Here is a 20,181-nt window from a genome sequence, read left to right as displayed (position 1 = left end):
GGTCCTCTTTCTTAGACATTAGTGATCTGAGATGTGTGTGCCTCCTTTATGCCCACTACATGCCTAGGGAGCGGTGGCATCCAAATAGCCCATGGTCTGCTATGTTTTTTCTACCTGATGACTACTTCCAGGGTAGTGTGGCATCTATCTATCCCATTGCGCACTATTCTGCCTACTCCCAACATGGTGAGACCTTTCTCTCTATGTGGAGCTTTCTAGGTCTGGCTACCTGGGGACTTTACCCCCTTGTAAAACCAGTTTGACACAGGTATTCCCTCTATGCCTGGAATGCCAACCTGTCTGCCTAAGCAGCTTCTTCCTAGCGTGGCTACCATTTGCCTTTCAAAGGCAGATTGCCAATAAAACATATACGTCTAAGGGTCAGAGTACGGAGCCTGGCTGGCTGGTCCCAGTGTAATTTCAGAGTTGAAAAACCAACAGTAAATGTTTGGGGTGATCAGGCAAAAGTAGGCATTTCCTTTCGAGCCTAAATATATTTGTAAACCTTTTGTACAAAATGCAATTATGAAATAACGTGCTATACAAAGGAATAGATAGTATACAATTCTATAAAATTCCCCATTCAAAGGACATATATTCGTTTGATCAGGCTCTATAATCTAGGCTTCACAGCCTGTATGTAAACACACATGTCTTACTCTTTTCTTAAATATAGCCTTTACAAGCTAATCCTCATATAGTCTTTTCATCACACCACGCTAAAAAAGTGGTAATTTGGATGTTCTGTTCTCCTTTAACAGCGGTATTCATAAGTTATTCCTAGGTATTTTATAGTAGTATTAAACTTCGGCCATTAAAAGAAAATAAAACTGTGTGTTCTTCCTGTTTTAATCCACTCAGACAGAGGCTGGCTAAGGCTAGCCCAGACCATGCTTTGGGTTTGTTATCAAAGGGAGTGCATTTAAACACCATCTATTATCAGGATTCTGCACACGGGACAATATTTAAATATGGCTCCCTTCCCAGCAGCAGACATGGGGCACCTCTGCACTCTGGCAACAGCTGTCAGCCTCTGGGTGAGCATCTTTAGCTCTCTTCAGTCCAGGCCACTAAGACCACGAACACATGCTCTCCACTTATTTCATAAATTCCTTCTTCACTGTACACCTTCTATTGAATTCTCCAGGAGCATCTAAGGGAATGACACTGTATACAAGGAACTTAAATAAAAACGGATATTTGAGCAACTAACTGTGTACCAGTACAGGGAAGATATTCACTGTCTACATAGAGCCTCTAGTGAGTAACAATTACCCCCAGGGTTTCTAATACACTCCTGAAGTATGTTTAAATGAGTGTTGGGAAATTCTCCCAAACTTTCAAACTACTGTTGGGAAGCTTTCTATGAGTAATCACTACTGAAAGCATTTACATATGTGTAATTATGCATGGTCTACATTTACCCATGTGCGTTTGGTTATTGTAACTTTCAAAGTTATACAAAGCGCTACATTCCTTCTTTTAGCTACATCAGAGCACTAGCCACAGGGGCAAATATACACAATATAAGAGGTGGAATTGAAGCTCAGGCAAGTCAGCTGTGCTTGAAACAGTTCAGTTGTCATACATTTCCTGAAAAGCTTGCAGTTGGGTTAGAATCTCAGGATGAAGCTGAGGCTATTCCAGTCTAGATCCTTGAATGCGCAATGATCCTCTTCCCAGTTATATTCCCTTGCTGCTCCGAGGAGCGCCTATTGATGGAAAAGCTGAGTTGGCATGCATTGAGTACCAGCTTCAGCAGAAATATAGGGCCTCTGCCCCAGGATGCTTTGTGGACCCTTAAAAGCTTTACATTTCATCTTGGTACCAAGAAGAAACCAGTGTGGCAGGATTAAGAAGGTTGAGGGCAAGTTTGGCAGCCTGCTTCTGAAACGTCCCCCCCATTGGTACACAATTTTCACCACAGAACAAAATTATTTTTACTTTAAGTAGGCTGGAAAATGAATTAAGACTTTTATTTGCAGGTTTAACTTGGCTTTAGGCTATTTATTTTTACAGGGTCCAGTAGCTCAGCAGATAAACAGTAGCTGTTTTCCTTGAAGCATAGTTAATGTAGAACCATTTTCATCATGTTAAATAAGTTGTCCTGCATAAATTGTTGCAAAAGTCCTTATTTCCATACAGTAATTTGTTATCTTAGAAACATATTCTGGTACAATATATCTTACTCTTGCGGACAGAGCTAAATCAGCATTTTTAAAATCTTTTTCCAGCTATTAAAAAAAGATAGTTAATTTCCTACTCTGCATACTTCAATTCATTCCTTGGCAAGAATATTTCAGAAGTCTTAGTTACGGGGCATCATCACTTGTCCGTCACTTAATGTCCACCTTCAGTGATGGTGTTACGCTTTGAAAGGTAAGAATAGTACCTTGAGTCGATATGGGCTTTCCTGCTTGTAGCATTCCTTACCACTGTTTCTAACTGAAATGAACTACTTTATAATGTACTATGCCCTTCACTGCAAGTTGTGGGCAAATCAGATTGGAATTTCTACATCCCATCAGGTAATTACTCATTCTGTGGGAACATAATTCCCTTCAGATCATGTATTTTGACACTTGGAATGAGGGATAATCATGAGAACAAGTTTTTCCACTCGGATTTCTGGGGTTTTACCCTCATTCCGGACACTTTCCCCATTCCAACAGCTTTTCCCTGGCAAAATGTGAAGTGGGAAAGTATTCGATGTTTGGGTTTCCCTGCACAGTTTGTAATCCTAATTCAGCAGAACCTCTTGTTCCCTCCTAACTTGGTATTACAATTCTACTAATAATGAACTCAATATCTCTACTTATTAAAAGCCCACACCTTTGTTCAGATTCACATGTACAGGCACAAAAATATAAGTCTCGATTTTTTCATATTTAGTTGGCAAGATTTATTTAATTTTCAGACTAAGAACATCAGACTGGTGAAGGAACTCTTCCCTTTCACAGAAGACATTAGTGCTCCCTATTAATTGTTAAATATTACTTCGACACCATTACGTCTGCTTATCCTATTAATTGAACTGTCATTACTTTGAATCCGTCACTTTGCACCACCTATTAGGAATTCGACGGTAAGCAAATTAACATTTTATAAGTTAGGTTAATAGTAGCAGATAAAAAGTTTACCAATACACTTGTAAAACATTTTAAAACCTTATTTTTAAAAAGTATCAACAAAGAACTTGAACAACAGAGTTAATTTAATTTAAAATCAGGTAATGGAAGGACTTGCTCTCATTAATGCAAAATAAATTGCCAAATCATAATTGAAAGTAAACTAGCAAAATAAATCAATAAGAACATTAATTAATTTAGGGTTGAGTTTCAGCGTCCTTAGTATTCAATATTTGATTAAATAATAAAATTACATTTAAAACACATAATTAACTACAATATAAAAACTTTTAAAATTAATTTACAGAATTATGACAAAAATAAGTAATACTAAATTATAATCTCAGTGAAAAACTGGAAAAACATATAAACAAAATTATTACAAGGGTTTAAAGTAACCACTTGGAGAGACATTCCTATTTTTATATATTTCAAAAGAAGTAAAACAAATGCCACTATGAAATATTTGCAAAGACAGCAGTAGGCATTACCTAAAATTTTGGGACTCGAGTTATAGTAATGATTATTGCTATAATTAGGTACAGTGACAGCTTAAGGTTACAACAAACTAAGTTTCACACCTAGGGTAAAGATTAAGTAAAGTGAGAAACAAGTGAAGTAATAGTACGAATCCGATTACTGAGTGAATGGAATGAATTAAATCTATACTATTAAGCACAGAAAGTTAAATTAATGAAGGAGAAGGAATGCATTATATGTAATGTGATTTAAACTGATGATGTATTATAGGTATTTCGATGGAGAGATTTACTAAAATACTGTTGTTATTGCTGTCTAGATGGCTCAGTGAGTAAACACTCACTGTTAACATCTGATGTGGTCCACAAGTCTAAATCCAGACAAGGCCTACATAGCATTTTATCTTTCAGATGTTGGCAACTTGAGTACGGTTACAGTGGGTAAAAAAAATACTCATTATTTACAGCACTTCAGTGCATCACGAGAGGTATATATATTTTCCTTTATGTCATCTACCGTACCCTATAAAAAATGGCATTCATTTTTTATACTTACCTTGCATTGTAGTTACACAGTGATATAGTAATTGAAATATAATTCAGAGGAGGTATATAATGTAGCACTGCATGAAAAAGTAGTTAATATCTATGAGTGTCACTGTACCTTGAAGCTATGATTAGGATTTTAGAAATCTGGTTACCAAAAACGTGGTCACCAGTGACCTCGGTTGTGGTGCTAAGTCTGTAGAAACAAGGCAGATAAATCAAATACCTCAGAGAGAAAAGATTAACTCCTAGAAACATTAGAGGTTATAATGGGAAATAAGAAATATATTAGGGAAAATAATTGGCATTTATGAGGGTGTCATATCAGAGGCAAACAAATTAGAAATAGGCGCTCTGAAATAGTGTGATTGGCTACAGTAGAGTGTCTGTCACCAGTGGGTAGTCTGAGAGAAATACCACTCTCTGACGTGTTAGGGTCTCTCTGTGAATGGCACGTGCCCTCAGCACAGCTCAGGGTGCAAAGGTGAATTTATGGATTGTCCTTGAAGGGCACAACACTGAAGCCTATTGCCACACGTAAACATAAGGTGCACTTCAAATCGGATGCTTTGGATTTCAAAACTTTTAAGCTCAAAAAGCAATGCTCTCAAACTAAAGAGCTTTTAAGAAATACACACATATATTACAGGTGAGCAGATATGCTCACAGGAGTGAGTAGCAGGCTTTCCAGGGCGGTGATGCCTTAAAAAGTATGTGAACACCTGTAACCTTGCGAGAAGGTGGTATCCACAGCCCTGTGCAAAGCATCTTTCCACCCGCACACAGGCACACATTTACTCCTTTTAATGGGAGCAGCAGAGGTTATCCGGCAGGAAATAAACCCCCATCCACCTCAAAAAAGTAATTGTCATGGGCCTACGAGAAGGGGCCTCTTCCGATACATTTTTTTCAAATGCACTCGCACCAGCATAAACCAAATGCACACCTCTTTCAGTTACACAATTAAATAAGCACTCTCATAGAAAGAACTAGAATTCATAAAATAATTTTACAGATACTCCTGTATTCTAGAAATACACCCGAAGACTTTGTAAATTAAAAAAAAAGCCAGAAATGTATTCTAAAGCATAAAGTAGTAAACTTCTGCCCGGTCGGGCATGTTTATATTCTGCCCTACACTGGTCTACTAGAGTGTCAATTCAAAAATGAGCAACATGTCCAGAAAAAAATATCATACATTTCTAGGAAAAATGCAATGCTATAGGATATTCAGCCGGGGCAATACTATTTCAACTCCTGCAGGGATGTCACTGATTTATTCTGGCTATTCCAATTAAACAGATCATTCCGGCAGCAAAACTTCTGAAAGTCCCAAGAAAGCGTCTGGATTACTCAAGATCTGAGGCAAGATGGCAATCAAGGGTCTGCAACAAGCTTCCAGGGTCAAGGAAGCAGATTTAGGCAGACTCAGGCTGACGAGAGTCAGAATCCATGGTGGTGAGGATGGAAGCAGGGTCAGGCAGACCATGGAGTTGGATAGGGGAAAGGTGAAAAAGGTGGTACCTGTACTCACCGTTAATGCCGCAATCCTAGGCACCTCTGTTCTGCACTTATTGAGACGGGAACTGTCCCTGGCCAGAATGGTGCGGGCTCAGAGATACCCTTGAGACCTTTGTGTATTTTAAATTTTCTAACAAAATCACGGACCACACCCCTAACTAATTTAAGACCTACATTAAAGTAAATACACTTAAAGGGAAAGGATAGAGTGACTCGCATCTTCTAGCTGAAATGTGCTTCTGCACAGCAGATCATTAAACTAGTATCGACTATGGAGGGGTGACCTGTGGAATCTGGTGATAAGGTGAATTAGTTGTGCATAGAATAAATAAATATATTGAAATAAACCCCCGGTTGAGTCTACATTTGGTAGTGAGGATGAGATCCATTGACCACACGTCAGAGATATATCAAAAACTATTTCTTCACAGAAGCCGAGGTTGTCCAGCGGCCTCCTGTGGGGGAGAAGCTGATGATAACAAGAACATGGGTTGTGTTGGTCCACCACATGAACAGAGGGAATGCTGGGGGTGGTGACCCAAACAGCCTTTCCAGGAGCAGTTGTAAACATTGAACATGCATGAACATGTTAGCCTTAACCTTCAGTGGTCGACCATGCCTGTGTTGACAAAGCCTGCGCTCCTCCGCCACACTGTGCCAAACGGCCCAAGATGGCCGCCTGCCTGTGCGACGGCCCACCTCCAGCCACATACTCACGTTCATGTCTGTCGTGGAGGGGAAGCATCTGCTGGTGGGACGCTGCTTGATGGTGGCCACTCTGGAGTCCACAGTTACATTCTCCAAAGGCTTTAAGGGCTTGGAGCCTGGAGCATTGTCATCTGCTTTATCTGTAAGACAATTGAAACAGCACTTCAGTACTCATGGTTTGCTGCTCTAGCCGTCCAAAGCAACTGCGCTAGCGGAGAATGGTCAATGGAACAAAATGCAAAAGAAATATTTTGGGCGGTGTGTTGTGCCAGGCAAGGCTTGAGCAGGGCTTCCAAGGGCATGCAAGCAGAGCACTTGCTGATGCTTTTGCATACCATGCATGCTTTCAAGATTTATACTCTCATGCAGTTTCTGTTTACTTAGTTTGATTCGAAAAACAATCCTCCTCTTCCAACCCTCAACATGTAAAGCGAGCATATCTATGTAGAAACGGAGAGAAAATCTTTTAGAAACGGTGTGCCAGTCCAGGACTCGTTCACATCTTGATTACAAAAAATAGCTTTTTCGTTAGATGTGGTACATTGCACACAGACGCTCCATGTCATATCCTATAAGTATCAGCGATCACCAATATGTATGTTACTATGACTCAAAGATATAGTCCACTGTTGGGGCTGTACCCGTTATTAAAGGCCCTGAACCAGAGTTATTGACCGAGTTATAGACCGAGTTATAGACCCGAGCCGCAGAATATGGCCTATAACGAGGGAAAGGGCCTTTAACAACCAGTGTAGCCCGAAGTAGAATGGCTATAGGCTATTAGAGCATTGGAATGTTGGGAGCTCAATTGAAAACAATGGAGTGCTCTGGGCTTCTAATGACCGGTAGAAGGCTGGAGAATAAACATTCTAATGTTGAACAAAGGTCTCACGGAGCCCGAGGGGATTTCAACCCCCTTGTGCTCTGTGAGGCCTTGATTTTATAAATTGGAACATTCTGTCCTTAAGGGGCGGAATGTTCTAATAGCCTTGGAACTCTCTGTAGCGGGCTCTACCGGCCATTAAAGGCCCACTCCCTTGTAAAAGGTTTTACGCTGGAGTGGGCATTTAATGGGAGGTAGAGCCCACTACGGAGGGTTCTAAGGATATAATAGAACCCTTTCACTTCTATAATAGAACCCTTTCACTGGTGGCAGGGCAGGGTACAAATAGCACAATCAATATTCATTCACTATCACTGTAATTACACTCCTGATGCAGGGGACAGCAGCCTATGAAAAGTGTTAAATATTTTTTATTTGTCTACTTATCATTAAGGTATTAAGGGACCCATGCTCGCTGACTGATGAACACATTTCTGCAGCAAACAAGCCATTTATAATGCATAAAAGCAAGCGTGACTTATGAATTTTCATGTAATACCATCTAACATTTCTCTGCACTGGAAATGGCTAAAGGTAAGTAGCCTGCTGAAGGTTGGGAGAATGGAATAGTGGAGTCAATTCCAGTGTTTCGGGCAACCCCTTACGAAAGTGGACGGCCCGCTTCCATTTTGTAAATGCCTGAAGCTACCCAGGGGTAGGGAATCACAGAGCCGTACGCAGTTGTGTGCAGTGTTTTCCCGTAGGTGTGCAAAAAGCATCATCTACAAGCGCCAAAAACGGATACTGTTTGATGAATATTAAAGCTCAGAGTTCGGGCTCGCTTATGCAGGAAACTGTCAGAGATTTTCTACAGACATAATGTAAGACGTAGGAGCAGGAAGTCTTGAATTAAGATTTACTTTCCTGCGCAAATCTCGATTTGCTCTGGTAAGTAGCGATGAAGTAGTGGCAAGATACACTCTAGGAGGGATGCTTATCCAAATGTAGTAAGTCAATCTTCTTTCAATTTGTGGAATCATCAAATATTAAGAAGAATGTTCTATGCAATGTTCATGTTCACATAAAATCAGTAGTTAATGCCACTACCATTAAAATGTGTAACCTGTAACACCCATACCAGCCGTCTTATACCAGTAACAAGCACCACTTTCTATACTAACACCTGTGTAATGTTACGTACCAAGACCTACATTGTCATCCAACCCAAATGAACAACCATCTCATTTAACATACCAAGTACATAAATAGTAAGTTGGTTCAGAAATTACCTATCAACACATATCAAACTTGTCGAAGACACGAAAGTCAGTGGCAAAGGCTACCTACAACACTTTCATAATAGGTTGCAAGTCTGTCCACACATGTAAATATTCACAAAGGAAATAAATTACATTTGGCAACAAAATGATCAGCAGACAGAATTCTTAGGGCCCGATGTAGGAGCCCTAATACCGGTCGGAAACGGCCGAATTTGGCCGTTTCCCACCGATATTACGTTTTACAGATGTAGGGCATGCATTTACAGAATCGGTATTTTACCGATTCTGTATTTACCGATTCGGTAAAATTACCGATTCGGTAAATACAGACTCGGTAAAATACAGATTCTGTAAATGCAGATGTAGCTGGCACATGTCAGAGTGCCACAGGGCTTTAAGATTCGGTATTTTACCACTCAATCCAATAGGGTGGTAAAATACCGAATCCAGGTGTGCGTGCACATCTGTGCATGCACACCTGTGCAATGTGACACACAGACATGCCCTTAGGGCATGTCTGTGTGCCACATGGCACACAAGTCCGGAATTGGGGTGCTAGAGGGTGTCAAAGTGACACCCCCTGCACCCTTGCAGAAATCGGTAATTACCGAATCGGTAAATACCGATTCGGTAATGACCATTGATTCCTATGGGCTTCAATGGGCTTTACCGATTCGGTATTTACAGAATCGGTAAATACCGAATCTTAACGATTCGGTATTTACCGAATCTGAAATACCTACATCCCCCCCCCCTCCATTTTACCACTTCCTAAATACCGAATCGGTATGATTCGGTATTTAAGAAGTGGTAAATTGGAGTTTACCTACATCGGAGTTATACGTGAATACCACTTCTGAAATTTCTATCTGTAAACCCTGCAGAAATTATTTGATAAGTATTCGATAGACAACATGCAACCAGCAAGAAATGTGTGATGTCCCATTTGATTTATAAGTTTCATTGCAGCCATGAGACTTTTACTGTGCAAAAAAAGCTATGCCACCAGCAATGCCTGGTAGGGTTAAGCAAGAAATGTATAGTGTATCGTTGATATTGACCTCTTTCAATTCCCTTTGATCTACAGAATGGATGAAACTGTACCTACAAGCTTTATGCAATGAAGAAAATGTTTGCTTTCAACCAGGTGAAGATACACATAAGTAGGCCGAAGTTGAAACAATAGTTCAATAAGCTACTGCAACGTTCCAATAAAATTGCTCAAATACTGAAACACATAAATCTGAGCCCACCTACAAACAGTGCAAAAACTATCCTTTCCCTGTGTGACTTTGAAGTAAAAGCCAGAAAAAAACTGAACAAGGGATGGTTCCGGCATCAAAACATTTTCAACAAAAGCAAATGCTAGCGGTAGGAAAAACTAAAACATCAGCTTGATGGATCTAGCCTACCTCTTCCCTCATTTGTATCTGATAAAGTTGCGTCTTCTTCCCATATTTCATTGGTTCTTGCACCAGCTTTTAAAACAAAAAAATAACTCTCTGCTCTGCTATTACGCTACCCCCTAGGCTCCTGTCACCCGCCAGGGCTGACTTCCTTCTCTCCCCCTACTAAGCACTCTTCCTTTACTCCGCTACCTCTCCTGGCTGTGTAATTTTAAAAATAATTTTGGGAGAGCCCTGCCATTGTTGCTGGCCACTCGTTTTTTACCAGATGCTTTTGTTTACTGCTCTATAATAGGGGCCTGCCATCTTGAAAGAAAAGAAAATGGCGGTTTCATCGTGTGTACAGCGCATGCGCATTCGGTGATGCATGCATGTGTATACGTCATCTCACTCTGCCGCCCTAGCATCATGCATCATAACAAATATGTGGGTATGTGTGTGGATCCATGCAAGTGCATTTATCATAACAATTGCTTTCTTTTTCTTTCGCTGATGCTATTTAGCACCGTTCAACACGCATTTTTTCTTTTCGTCAATGTGGAACAGCATCAGCAAACAGCATTGTTAAAGCCAATAGGTCAACGTTGCGTTTAAAAGGCGAGATCTATTAGCTTTGTCAATGCTTGTTCTTCTTGAGTCTTACATGAATATTACTGCATTCCATAGATTTCCTATTAGAATGTGAACAATAGGAAAAGTATATGCTAGACAACTGAAAGGATATATAGTTCTTAATAGAAACTTTTTTTTACATTTTTCAGGTTAACATTAATCTCTTTGCCTTTTACAGTAAGAGACTGGACACAAAGAGCTGCATTGATCTCCCAAGGAGATGGAACAAGTCCCACAAAATAACTCTCCCACGTAAACAATAGAAGCTATGAATGGTAGTTAGTTCGACAACCCATTGTAGTCCCGGTATTTTTTCTAGCCTCTATCATATTTGCAGGGGAACCCCCTGGCTACATAAATCATCTCCTCTAGTTTAAACACCAATCCATCCCCTTTGTACACACCTCTAGCGAAGGGGCCACAGAGGACTTGCAATAGGGCGCAATGTTGAGTTCAGCCAGCAAAGTGCCCAGGCTGACCAAAGTCCTGCCACACAACATGGAAAAATCCTTTTCTGGGTTCTCGCACCTATGATATGCCAGGGTATCTGTCACACAGTTAGAGAGGGGTTATGTAGGCCTGATGGGGGTATTTAAATTCGATAAAGCAGACTTTGGCTGAGTTAGCTAGGGTGCGATGAGCCATGTAGACGTCACACCAGTCTGCTTCATCGAGAGGCCCTATCCAACCCTCCCACCATTCTACCAGCCAACGTAGTGAGGTTGGTGAGTGTATCACAAGGGATCTATAAATCTGGGATATCCTACCCTTACCCAAGTGGCCTGTGATGATTTTGTTTTCCAGGGTCTGTATTTTGGGAGATGCTGAAGCTCATCACTGTGAGCATGTAGTGCGTGCCTGAGATGTAGATAACAACATAATTTGGAGAATGACATCTGAAATTCCATCTGGAGTTCTTGGAAGGATTTCCTATGGTGACCACCCCAAACGAAACCAAGACGTGACAACCCAATAAAGTCCCACCCTTTGAATTCCCCCCAAGGAGGAGACCTGAGACAATCATCTACTCACCCAGAGTGGGATTTCCCTAGTAAGTTTGCAATCCCATCCCTACCACCGAGGGTCACCCTCCCATGCTTCCTGGGGGACCTCCGGGACACCAGGGGGAATTGAGCCTCCAGATGAGACGTGAAGATCCCTGTCCAGACCCAGCAGGGCCAACTTACCTCTGTAGGCTGGATCATCCCTTCCCCCATGCAGCCAGTCATAAATGGGTAGTAGATGCGCCACCCATTGAGGGGTACCCTTAGTGGTATGTCCGCCATGGCGTTCTCTCCGTTGTACATTGCTCGATTGCACTACCCAAAAACAAACTTGTGTGCCCCTCAAGCCCAAACAAATCTGCGACCCATGGCCAGGAATGAATCAAACTATGTTTATAGAATGTGAATGGGGAAGTATTGGAATGCATAGAGGAATCTGAGCAAAATCCTCATTTTGCACAACGCTATCCTACCCATGGGGTGGAGCGGGACATGAAACAATAGGGAGAGGTCCACATAAGTTCTGCGCATCACAGGGGCGATATTCAGGCTCAATACCAAATCCTGTTCCCATGATATATGTACTCCGAAGTAGTGGCAGCAAACTCGCCACACCAGAATTATGGATTGCCGTGCTACATTCCAATGGTCCTCTTTTATTGGTACTTATAGAGATTTACACCCCAGTTTACCTAAAGCCCTGTGAGCTTCGCAAAACCATTAAGGAGTTGTTAGTATTCTAGGATCCGTTGCAGCTGGTTTGGACAAACATAAGAGGACATCAACCACATATAAAGCTATTCAATCTTCCATTGCTAGCATCCAGTCGAATCCCCACACCTGAGCGTCACACGGAATCCACACCATCAGGGGCTCGATGGCAAGGTCATACAAAAGAGGGGACAATGGGCACCCCTGCTGAGGGCCTCTCCACACAGGAGAGGGTGTACAATAGGACACCATTGACCCATACCCAGGCTTGAATGCCCGCGAAGAGTACTCTGATGTATGCCCGAAAACGAGGTCTGAGACTCATACCACCAAGCAATTCATCAATATAAGTTTAATCAATCACATTGAAAGGTTTTTCAAAATCTAGTAGCAGGAGAGCCATAGGGCCTTCAAGTGTACTGAAACAGGAGTGTGGTATATGTACTTGACGTATGCAGTGTCTGGTACAACATCAGGGAATTCGTAAGGGGTGGACCATGACATGGAGGATCTTCAGCAGTCAATTAGCTAGAATCTTACATTCAGTTTTAGCACGCTGTTAATGAAGGATATGGGCTGAAAATCGGCATTAGTGGTTGGAGTGTGATCCAGTTTAGGGAAATAATGGTCTGGTCAATCTCAGGTTAGAACTGGCCTTGCATTATTGCCTTGGTGTATAATTTGAGGAGAAGTAGGACAAAATGGGAGCCAAGCTTGCGATAAAACTCCACAGGAAAGCGGCTTGGTCCCAGAATTTTCCCTGGGTTGAGATCTACTAATGCATCCAGAATTTCTTCTGCAGTGATATCTCGGTCCACAGCAGTTTTATCCTGAGAAGATAGATGGCGTAGAGGGAACTCATCCACCAAAGGATTGCTGTGACGGCATTGGTGTATGGTTTATGAGCGTGTAGCACCTTATACTCCTGTGCAAAAACCTCTTAAATCCCCTATGAGTCTAACACCCATGCCCCGGAGCTCCCTGTAAAACGGGGTGTCATCCTGTTTTCTGCTTGGTGCATGGCAAGCTAATATAACAGCTTACTCAACGTATCACCCCATTCATATACCCGGCGCGTAGATGCCATCCAACATTTGCGTGCTTCATCCAGACACAGCTGGTGTAGTGATGTCCTGTTGAGTTCCACCAAGTGTCGCTCCAAGGCTGTAATCGCTCTTGGGTCTCTGTGGTCTACACACGTTATTGTGGTATCAAGCTTGACCATTTGGTGATGCTTTTTGCGATCTCCTCCCTGGATGAAGGAGTGAGCTACACCCTTTATATATGCCTTGCCCGCCTCCCATAAGGTCTTGGCAGAGTCAACAGAGCGCCAGTTAGCCTTGTGGAAGGTTTGAAATTCGGCCGACAGGCAGTCAGTGTACTTCTCATCCCGCGGAACCATATGTTAAGACGCCAGACAACGGGGGCACGACTGGGGCACAGACCTAATTGAAGCAGTAAACCCCTGCATGTTCTGCTATCCCCCTAAGCAGGATCAGAAATCAAGTCTTCTATGCAGGCGAAGGAGCCGTGAGCAGCCAAAGCATGAGTGATTCTTGATTCTCTAGGGGTACCCCACCCACCACGAATCACTTTGTCCAGTCCCTCGAACCCCGGCTATGTCTGGTAATAAGGCCATTAGGCTCATTCCAGTCATTTGGGTCAATAATATCGTTAAAGACAGCTGTGGCCAGCGGCTGCAGGTAAGAACAGTGGGGCGGTGAGTATGGCTGGGGGCAAGTTTCGAGAGAGGACCACAAGGACACATTTCAGAAAAAATTAAATCAACCCCGCCCGCCGGCCCCAACGCTATTACCTGCAGCGGCTGGTTGAAGATATCCCTCTAATACCGTTATTGCCTGAGAGGAGGTCCCCAAGAGTCTTCAGCGAGGTTGGATGCATGGTGAGGACAGATGGATGCAGAAGCAAATAATATTGTACTGGATACGTTCCAGTGAGCTCTCCAGCACGATGCACCTGCCCTGAGTGTTGTGTGTGACATTGGTCACTGCCGCCGGTAGGCAGTTGTGAAGAAGAAACACAACCCCCCTGGATTCCCTGGTGAATCTGGGATGAAAACTTAAAGGATAACTTTACTGTAATCTTTTAAGGATTTCCTATTTGAAAGTAGCATGCCCTACAAAGACAGTATAAGACATCAAGGCTAAAAGTAAGGAATCCTAAAGCCACCTGACATTTAGCCAAGTATCCTACAGGAAATTAGAGAACAAATATTTAATAGTTTCCTATAAGATTTTCTTTTTGCTTAGATAATTTCCCCCCTCCCCCACATTTGGAGTAAGTTTGAAAACAGCTGTGTGGTTGGACTGCTTTCCTTCTTAATATCCTGTAGATTAGAACTGTATACCTGAGCCCACTTGATATCTGCCTACACCAGCCATCACATGTGTCACCCCCCCTAAAAAAATCTTTATAGGTTCTGGGTCCTTAGATTTAGGGCATAAAGGCTGTGTGTCAGCACTGCATGCATCTTTTGATACATAGTGGTTTTCAAAGAATCAGCAAAAGGCTAGAGCTGGAGGAGCGTGCCGCACGCTGCACGTCGGCGTGACCACGCCCACCATATGAACCAATTAAATTCACCTGAATGTCATCCTTAGACTAGCAAGGAGCTCGTTACATCATGACATGAGAGGCGTGTGCGTGCAGTTACCCTCTTTCTGAATAAACTCCAGAACAAATCAATTATTAATTGATGAGGCATCGGCTCATGAATATGTTATTCGTCATTCATATTTAATATTTGATTCAAATAGAAGGCAGACACTTGGTTTTCATGACTTTGCTGCAGTGGAAGAGGGACGACAATGGTTTGTTCTCTCAAGTCAGACATGAGCAATGGTGCAAAATCAGAGAACTATTTAAAAATTAATTGAGAAGGGAAATAGTCTTCTGGTAAGAGCAGAGATCTGGATCAAGGGCCGGATGAGCAAACACGTGAATCATGAATGCAAGGTCTGTTATAATTCACAAAAGGTTAATGGAATAAGTCACAGAGTCTATGACTACGAAACTTTGCCAAAGTAGGAGTCACTTGTGCACGTCATAAGCGAAAATGAGATCAGTAGACATCGGCATTCTGAGGGGAGTGACGGGGACATGGTCATGAAAATGCAATTCTAGCAGAGTAAACTCTCACACGTGCCTGCTGAAGCAATATAAGAAAGGGAAAACATTTCTGGGTAAAATGTTTCAAGGTATTAATAGGTAAATACAAATATGGTAGAGTGTCAGTACTTTATAGACTAGTGACACATGGCATTAGGGGAAACAGAAATACGAAATAAAGGTTACACACAATGTAAATTTTTTTAAAATGTTCTAGGTGGAAATGTACATCTCCATAGCACGTGCTTGTAAGTTTTGTGAAGCTTTTGGGGATACAAACTACACATTTCTAAATGTTCTTCCTCCATGTCAGGAGTTGTGTCTTATTTTGTGAATCAGACCCAAAGCATGTCTGGCTCTGTCTCACTACTGAATGGGGTCTTGAGGAAACACCATTGTTTCTTCTTCCACCCTCCTCTCTTCATAGGCATGAGTGTGTTTCATGGGATGCGGCGCACTGTCAGTCCGACTCACAGCAACTACTGACAACAAGAGGCATACAGACGGGCAATTACTGACCTATCATAGTTTCAGGCCAAGACATTGAGGCGCTCAGATAATCCTGCACCAACTCGCACACACCGGGGAGCGTCACCAAAGAACACCTATTATTTAATGAGCTGCACTGAACGCACTTCACTAACAAGCTGCACGACCATCACTCCCCAGAAAAGATGTATTGAAGGATAGAATCACTGCACAGACTCCCGCCACACTCACCCAGAATGGTGCTGGTCTCGGCTCAGCAGCACTGTGCAAGCTCAAGGTTATTCTCACACCCTGGTGTGGGGGGACCTGGGACTTAGTAGCCCCACTTGCTTCTGCTAAGGCTGGTGAAACAGAGATATTAACAATATGAAGGGGAGTGTAATAGTGACAGCTATCACTAATTGCGTTGAAGGGCTACGTGGGAACTGCTAGCATCATCTGCAGCGACGGAATGTGTGGGGGACTGCTAACAATTTGATTCAGTGGGGTATGTGTGAGCTGCTAGCATCGTTTACAGCTGCGGTATGTGCAGGGGTTGTTGCCATTTACAGCGTCGGGGTATACAGGGTCGTCTGGCACCATTTGAAAATTAGGCTACTAGCACCGTCTGCAACGGTGCTTTGTTTAGCAGGTATTTGTTGCAACAGTGGGCAGTGTAGTGGCTACTGGCACCATCTGAAGAGGTTACTAATGGGCTGCTGGTGCCGTGCACAGCGGGGATATTTTCAGATGGAGATATCGCTTGTAATGGTGTACAATATACAGGGCTGTTCGAAATAAATGCAGCTAGAGAGATGTAGTGGCCCGCTTGTATGATTAGCAGCAAGGGTGGTAGCACGATTTCCAGGGGTGTTGTATTTGCTTGCTAGCATCACTTGGCCTCTTAGTTTGACGAGTTGCTGTCTTGCGATGCTGTCTAACTGCGGGGATGGACAGGCTGACGGGTCTCTGATCGGCTGAGCTTGCTGTCTGAACGCACTGGAGAGACGCCCGAGAGCCGGGAACAAAGGACTGACCCACTCAATAGCACCCCCTGCCAGGAACCCTGTCCGAGGCTCACAACAATGCACTCCCTGGAGACCCCTCTATTAAAGATAAACCTCCCTCCATCTCCGGCCCTAACACCGCTTTGTCACAGGTCCCTCTGCAACCCATCCTAGTCTCAAGCTGCACCCGATAATCACGGCGCGCACCCGCTGCATCAAACTCTCCCTCTACACTTTGCAAAACGATCCCCGGTGGTGTTACTCACCCGCACGCCCGGTATAGGCTCGGGATGCTGCGCTGGGGGCGGGCGGGGGGAGACGCCCCGGGCAGCTGACTCCCTTGGAGGGCAACACGCCATATCTAGGCATAGGGATGCAGGGGTTTTGAGGTAGAGAGGTTGTAAGTGATGTAGATGATCTGGAAGAGGATTTAGGACTGTTTGCAGGGCAGTTACTGTAGAGCCGCCAGCGTGCAGGTGTGGTGGTTGGACGTCTTCAGCCCCATGTTGACACGTTGCTGCTGCGTGAATGACGCTTTTCAGAGGGTTGAGGGGGGTCTCTAGTTGCTGCCTGGGAGAGGAGGACTAGGCTTTGAAGTCTCCTTTTGAAGTCTTCTGGGAGATAGGGGTTCACCCCTTTCAAGAGAGTGCGAAACAGGCTGTTTTCATAATGTGTTCTTGAGTGACAGGTTCACGTCACGCATGCGCCCGGCAGATTTGGCCTGTTCCATCAGTTCGGGTCTGAAGCCTGTTAGGGTTTATTTGGGGAGCCATGACTGTATAAGACAAGGTAGCGGAGTACAGTAACGTGATCCAAGGGTTAACAAGCATTATCAAAGCCATCAGGCTCACTGGTACACACTAACATGCACCAACTCGCACACTAGAATTGCTTTGCCAATGCTTGTGTCTAGCTACCAGCTGAGCCTCCGATCAAGGGCTGCGTCTGAAAGGAACCGGCCAGCCGCAGGCATTTTGGAAATAAAGTGACACTTCGCTGGGAATGTGAACGCTCAGTGGCATTACAAATAATGTCACTTTTCACGGCGGTAAAACTGTTAATATTACATTGGACGATGGCGATTTCCTAAAGCGATAGGGAGTTTTTTCGTTGCTTCGCTGTGTTATTATTAATGAAAAGTACGGCATTTGGTTAGACAACAAAAAACGCCAAGAGGCAAGTAATCACCAAGCACCACTGTATTATGAACAAGCAACAACAAGCAAACTCACCGCCACAGCCCGGCTTTAACAGGAAGCCAGGCAACCTTTGTTGGGACGGGGGCGGGGCCAGACAAAAACAGGAAGCAGGCGCTCCTGTGCCCGCCGGAGGATTTCCATGTTAGCTAGCGGGGCTCCCGTGCTCGTGGAGAGACCCGCGGCCCCCGCCTGTTAACCTGAATGACACGCTGGCTGCCGAGGGACACAAGAAGAACCTGCTGAGTGGGGTGTGAGGGGGATGTGTGCGCGTGCGTGTGTGTGCGACGGCGGGGGTGTCTCTGTATGCGTGTGTGTATGTGCGCTCGTGTGTGTGTCTCTGGTGAGGTAAGGGGGGGAGCGTGTGTGTATGCAGTGTGTGTGTGTGTGTATGCGACGGCAGGGGTGGGTTCTCTGTATGTATGGGTGCGTGCATGGGCGCTTGTGTGTCTGTGTATGCGCATGCGTGTGTGGTGCCGTGCGCGCCCTCGAGGAGGAATCTGAGACAGCGATGCTCGTGCTTGAGCTCTGTCTCACATTCCTCCTAACACGCCAACAAAAGATGTCTCGCAGACAGCAGGCTTCGCCTGCTTTTTACGTCTGCGAGACCTAACTAGGATACCAGGGCAGAAGATATCTCTTTAAAAAAAAAATCCTATCCACACAAAAACCTTTATTGGTATATTTCATGACAAAAATGATGACCCAATTATGAGAAATGATGTACTTTTTTTTTTATAACCTTTCAGACATATATTTTGGGGAAGTCTACTGTTAATACTCTCTAATTATAATGTGCATATTGTAATTCTATAGGTCATAGTTTTTTTCTCAAATTATGATAGCAAGATTTAAAAGCGCAATTGTATCTCTTGCAAAGCACTCTAGCCTATTGATAAGTATCTCAATGGTACTTCTTGAAAACAATTCATGCACTTTTTTCTAAGTCCCAACAATCTGCTTGGTGCCTTATAAGTTTAATATTAATAAAATTTACGGATCATATTTGGATATTCAGAACCCAATTACTATTGATGACAAATCATGGACTGCTGTCCTATTACAGGTTGAAAAAAACCTTAAAAAATGGTTTGAAACTATGTTTTAGATTTTTGGGAGGACGTCTCTGGTAAGCAATGTATTGGGGTGGGGATGGTTTTTCACAAGTAATCAAAAGTGAGTACTGATAAATTGATTCAGGTATGACATTTTAATGATGCGTTATGGAACCAGGCAAAGAAACCCACTCTTGCCTTCAAGGTTCAGACTTGCACTGGGACTATCACCTACGGCAAGACTGAGCAACATGGACATAGCTGGTATAAAATAATTTGGTGTAGAGTTTGAATAAATTAAATATGAGGAAAAAACTAGGCCATCGCCCTTGGGCGGATTGGCCGATGCGAGGAGTTAAAAGTTAAAGAGGACTAGACTCAGCTTTTATCATGGTGTGCAATAATGCATCCTTTGCAAACGAGCCTCTCAGGCTAATGACAGAGTAATTCAGGTATTTGAAAACTGCGCTTCCTAAAGAATATAAAGCAATGACTAAACATTATACAGATACAAACATGTCTCCGATAATCTTAGCTTAGTTTAGTATTATGTCACTTACGAAGTATCTGCTTTTACCAGCACAAATAAGGATATTAGAATCGGTAGACAGTCAAAATATCGAGTTGTAAATATCGACTTACCATAATATCGAGTCTGTAATATCGAAGGAGCATAATATCGAAGGCAAGAATATCGTAGGACAGAATATCGACCCAAGGTAAGTAATATCGAAATACTTAATATCGATGTAAGTAATATCGAAGTTAGTAATATCGATAGCATATATATCGATGTTAATAATTTCGATGACACTAATATCGATATTTGTATTATTTTATAGTTTTTTATTATGTATGTGTTATATGTTTAATTTAAGTATTTAAAATAATTACTATTATATGTGTATACATTTTCTATAATAATATAGAAATTTATAAGTAAATTTGATGTTTAGTACCGGAGCGGGTTGTGGGTTTATAGGGGAATAGGGTGGGAAGTAATTTAATTATGGTAAGTTGATTAATAATTAGTAGGATTAATTAATTAATTATAATTATTTGCTAATTAATATTGATTAATTGGGAAATAATTAATTGATTAATTGAT

At 42.7% G+C, this 20,181-nt stretch overlaps 1 protein-coding gene across 1 annotated transcript in view; it reads right to left on the bottom strand.

Moving 5' to 3' along the window:
- SHANK2 (SH3 and multiple ankyrin repeat domains 2) overlaps positions 1-20,181 on the bottom strand; it is a 208,203-nt gene that overhangs the window by 108,482 nt on the left and 79,540 nt on the right. Inside the window, exon 6 of the mRNA XM_086948018.1 lies at positions 6,392-6,522. Within this exon, the coding sequence (XP_086804144.1) occupies positions 6,392-6,522 (131 nt within the window). The remainder of the gene's footprint in view (positions 1-6,391; positions 6,523-20,181) is intronic.

Source organism: Lissotriton vulgaris, unplaced genomic scaffold (genome assembly GCF_964263255.1).
Source record: "Lissotriton vulgaris unplaced genomic scaffold, aLisVul1.2 SCAFFOLD_1445, whole genome shotgun sequence".
Lineage (NCBI taxonomy): Eukaryota > Metazoa > Chordata > Amphibia > Caudata > Salamandridae > Lissotriton > Lissotriton vulgaris.
This window is presented reverse-complemented; position numbering and strand designations above follow the sequence as displayed.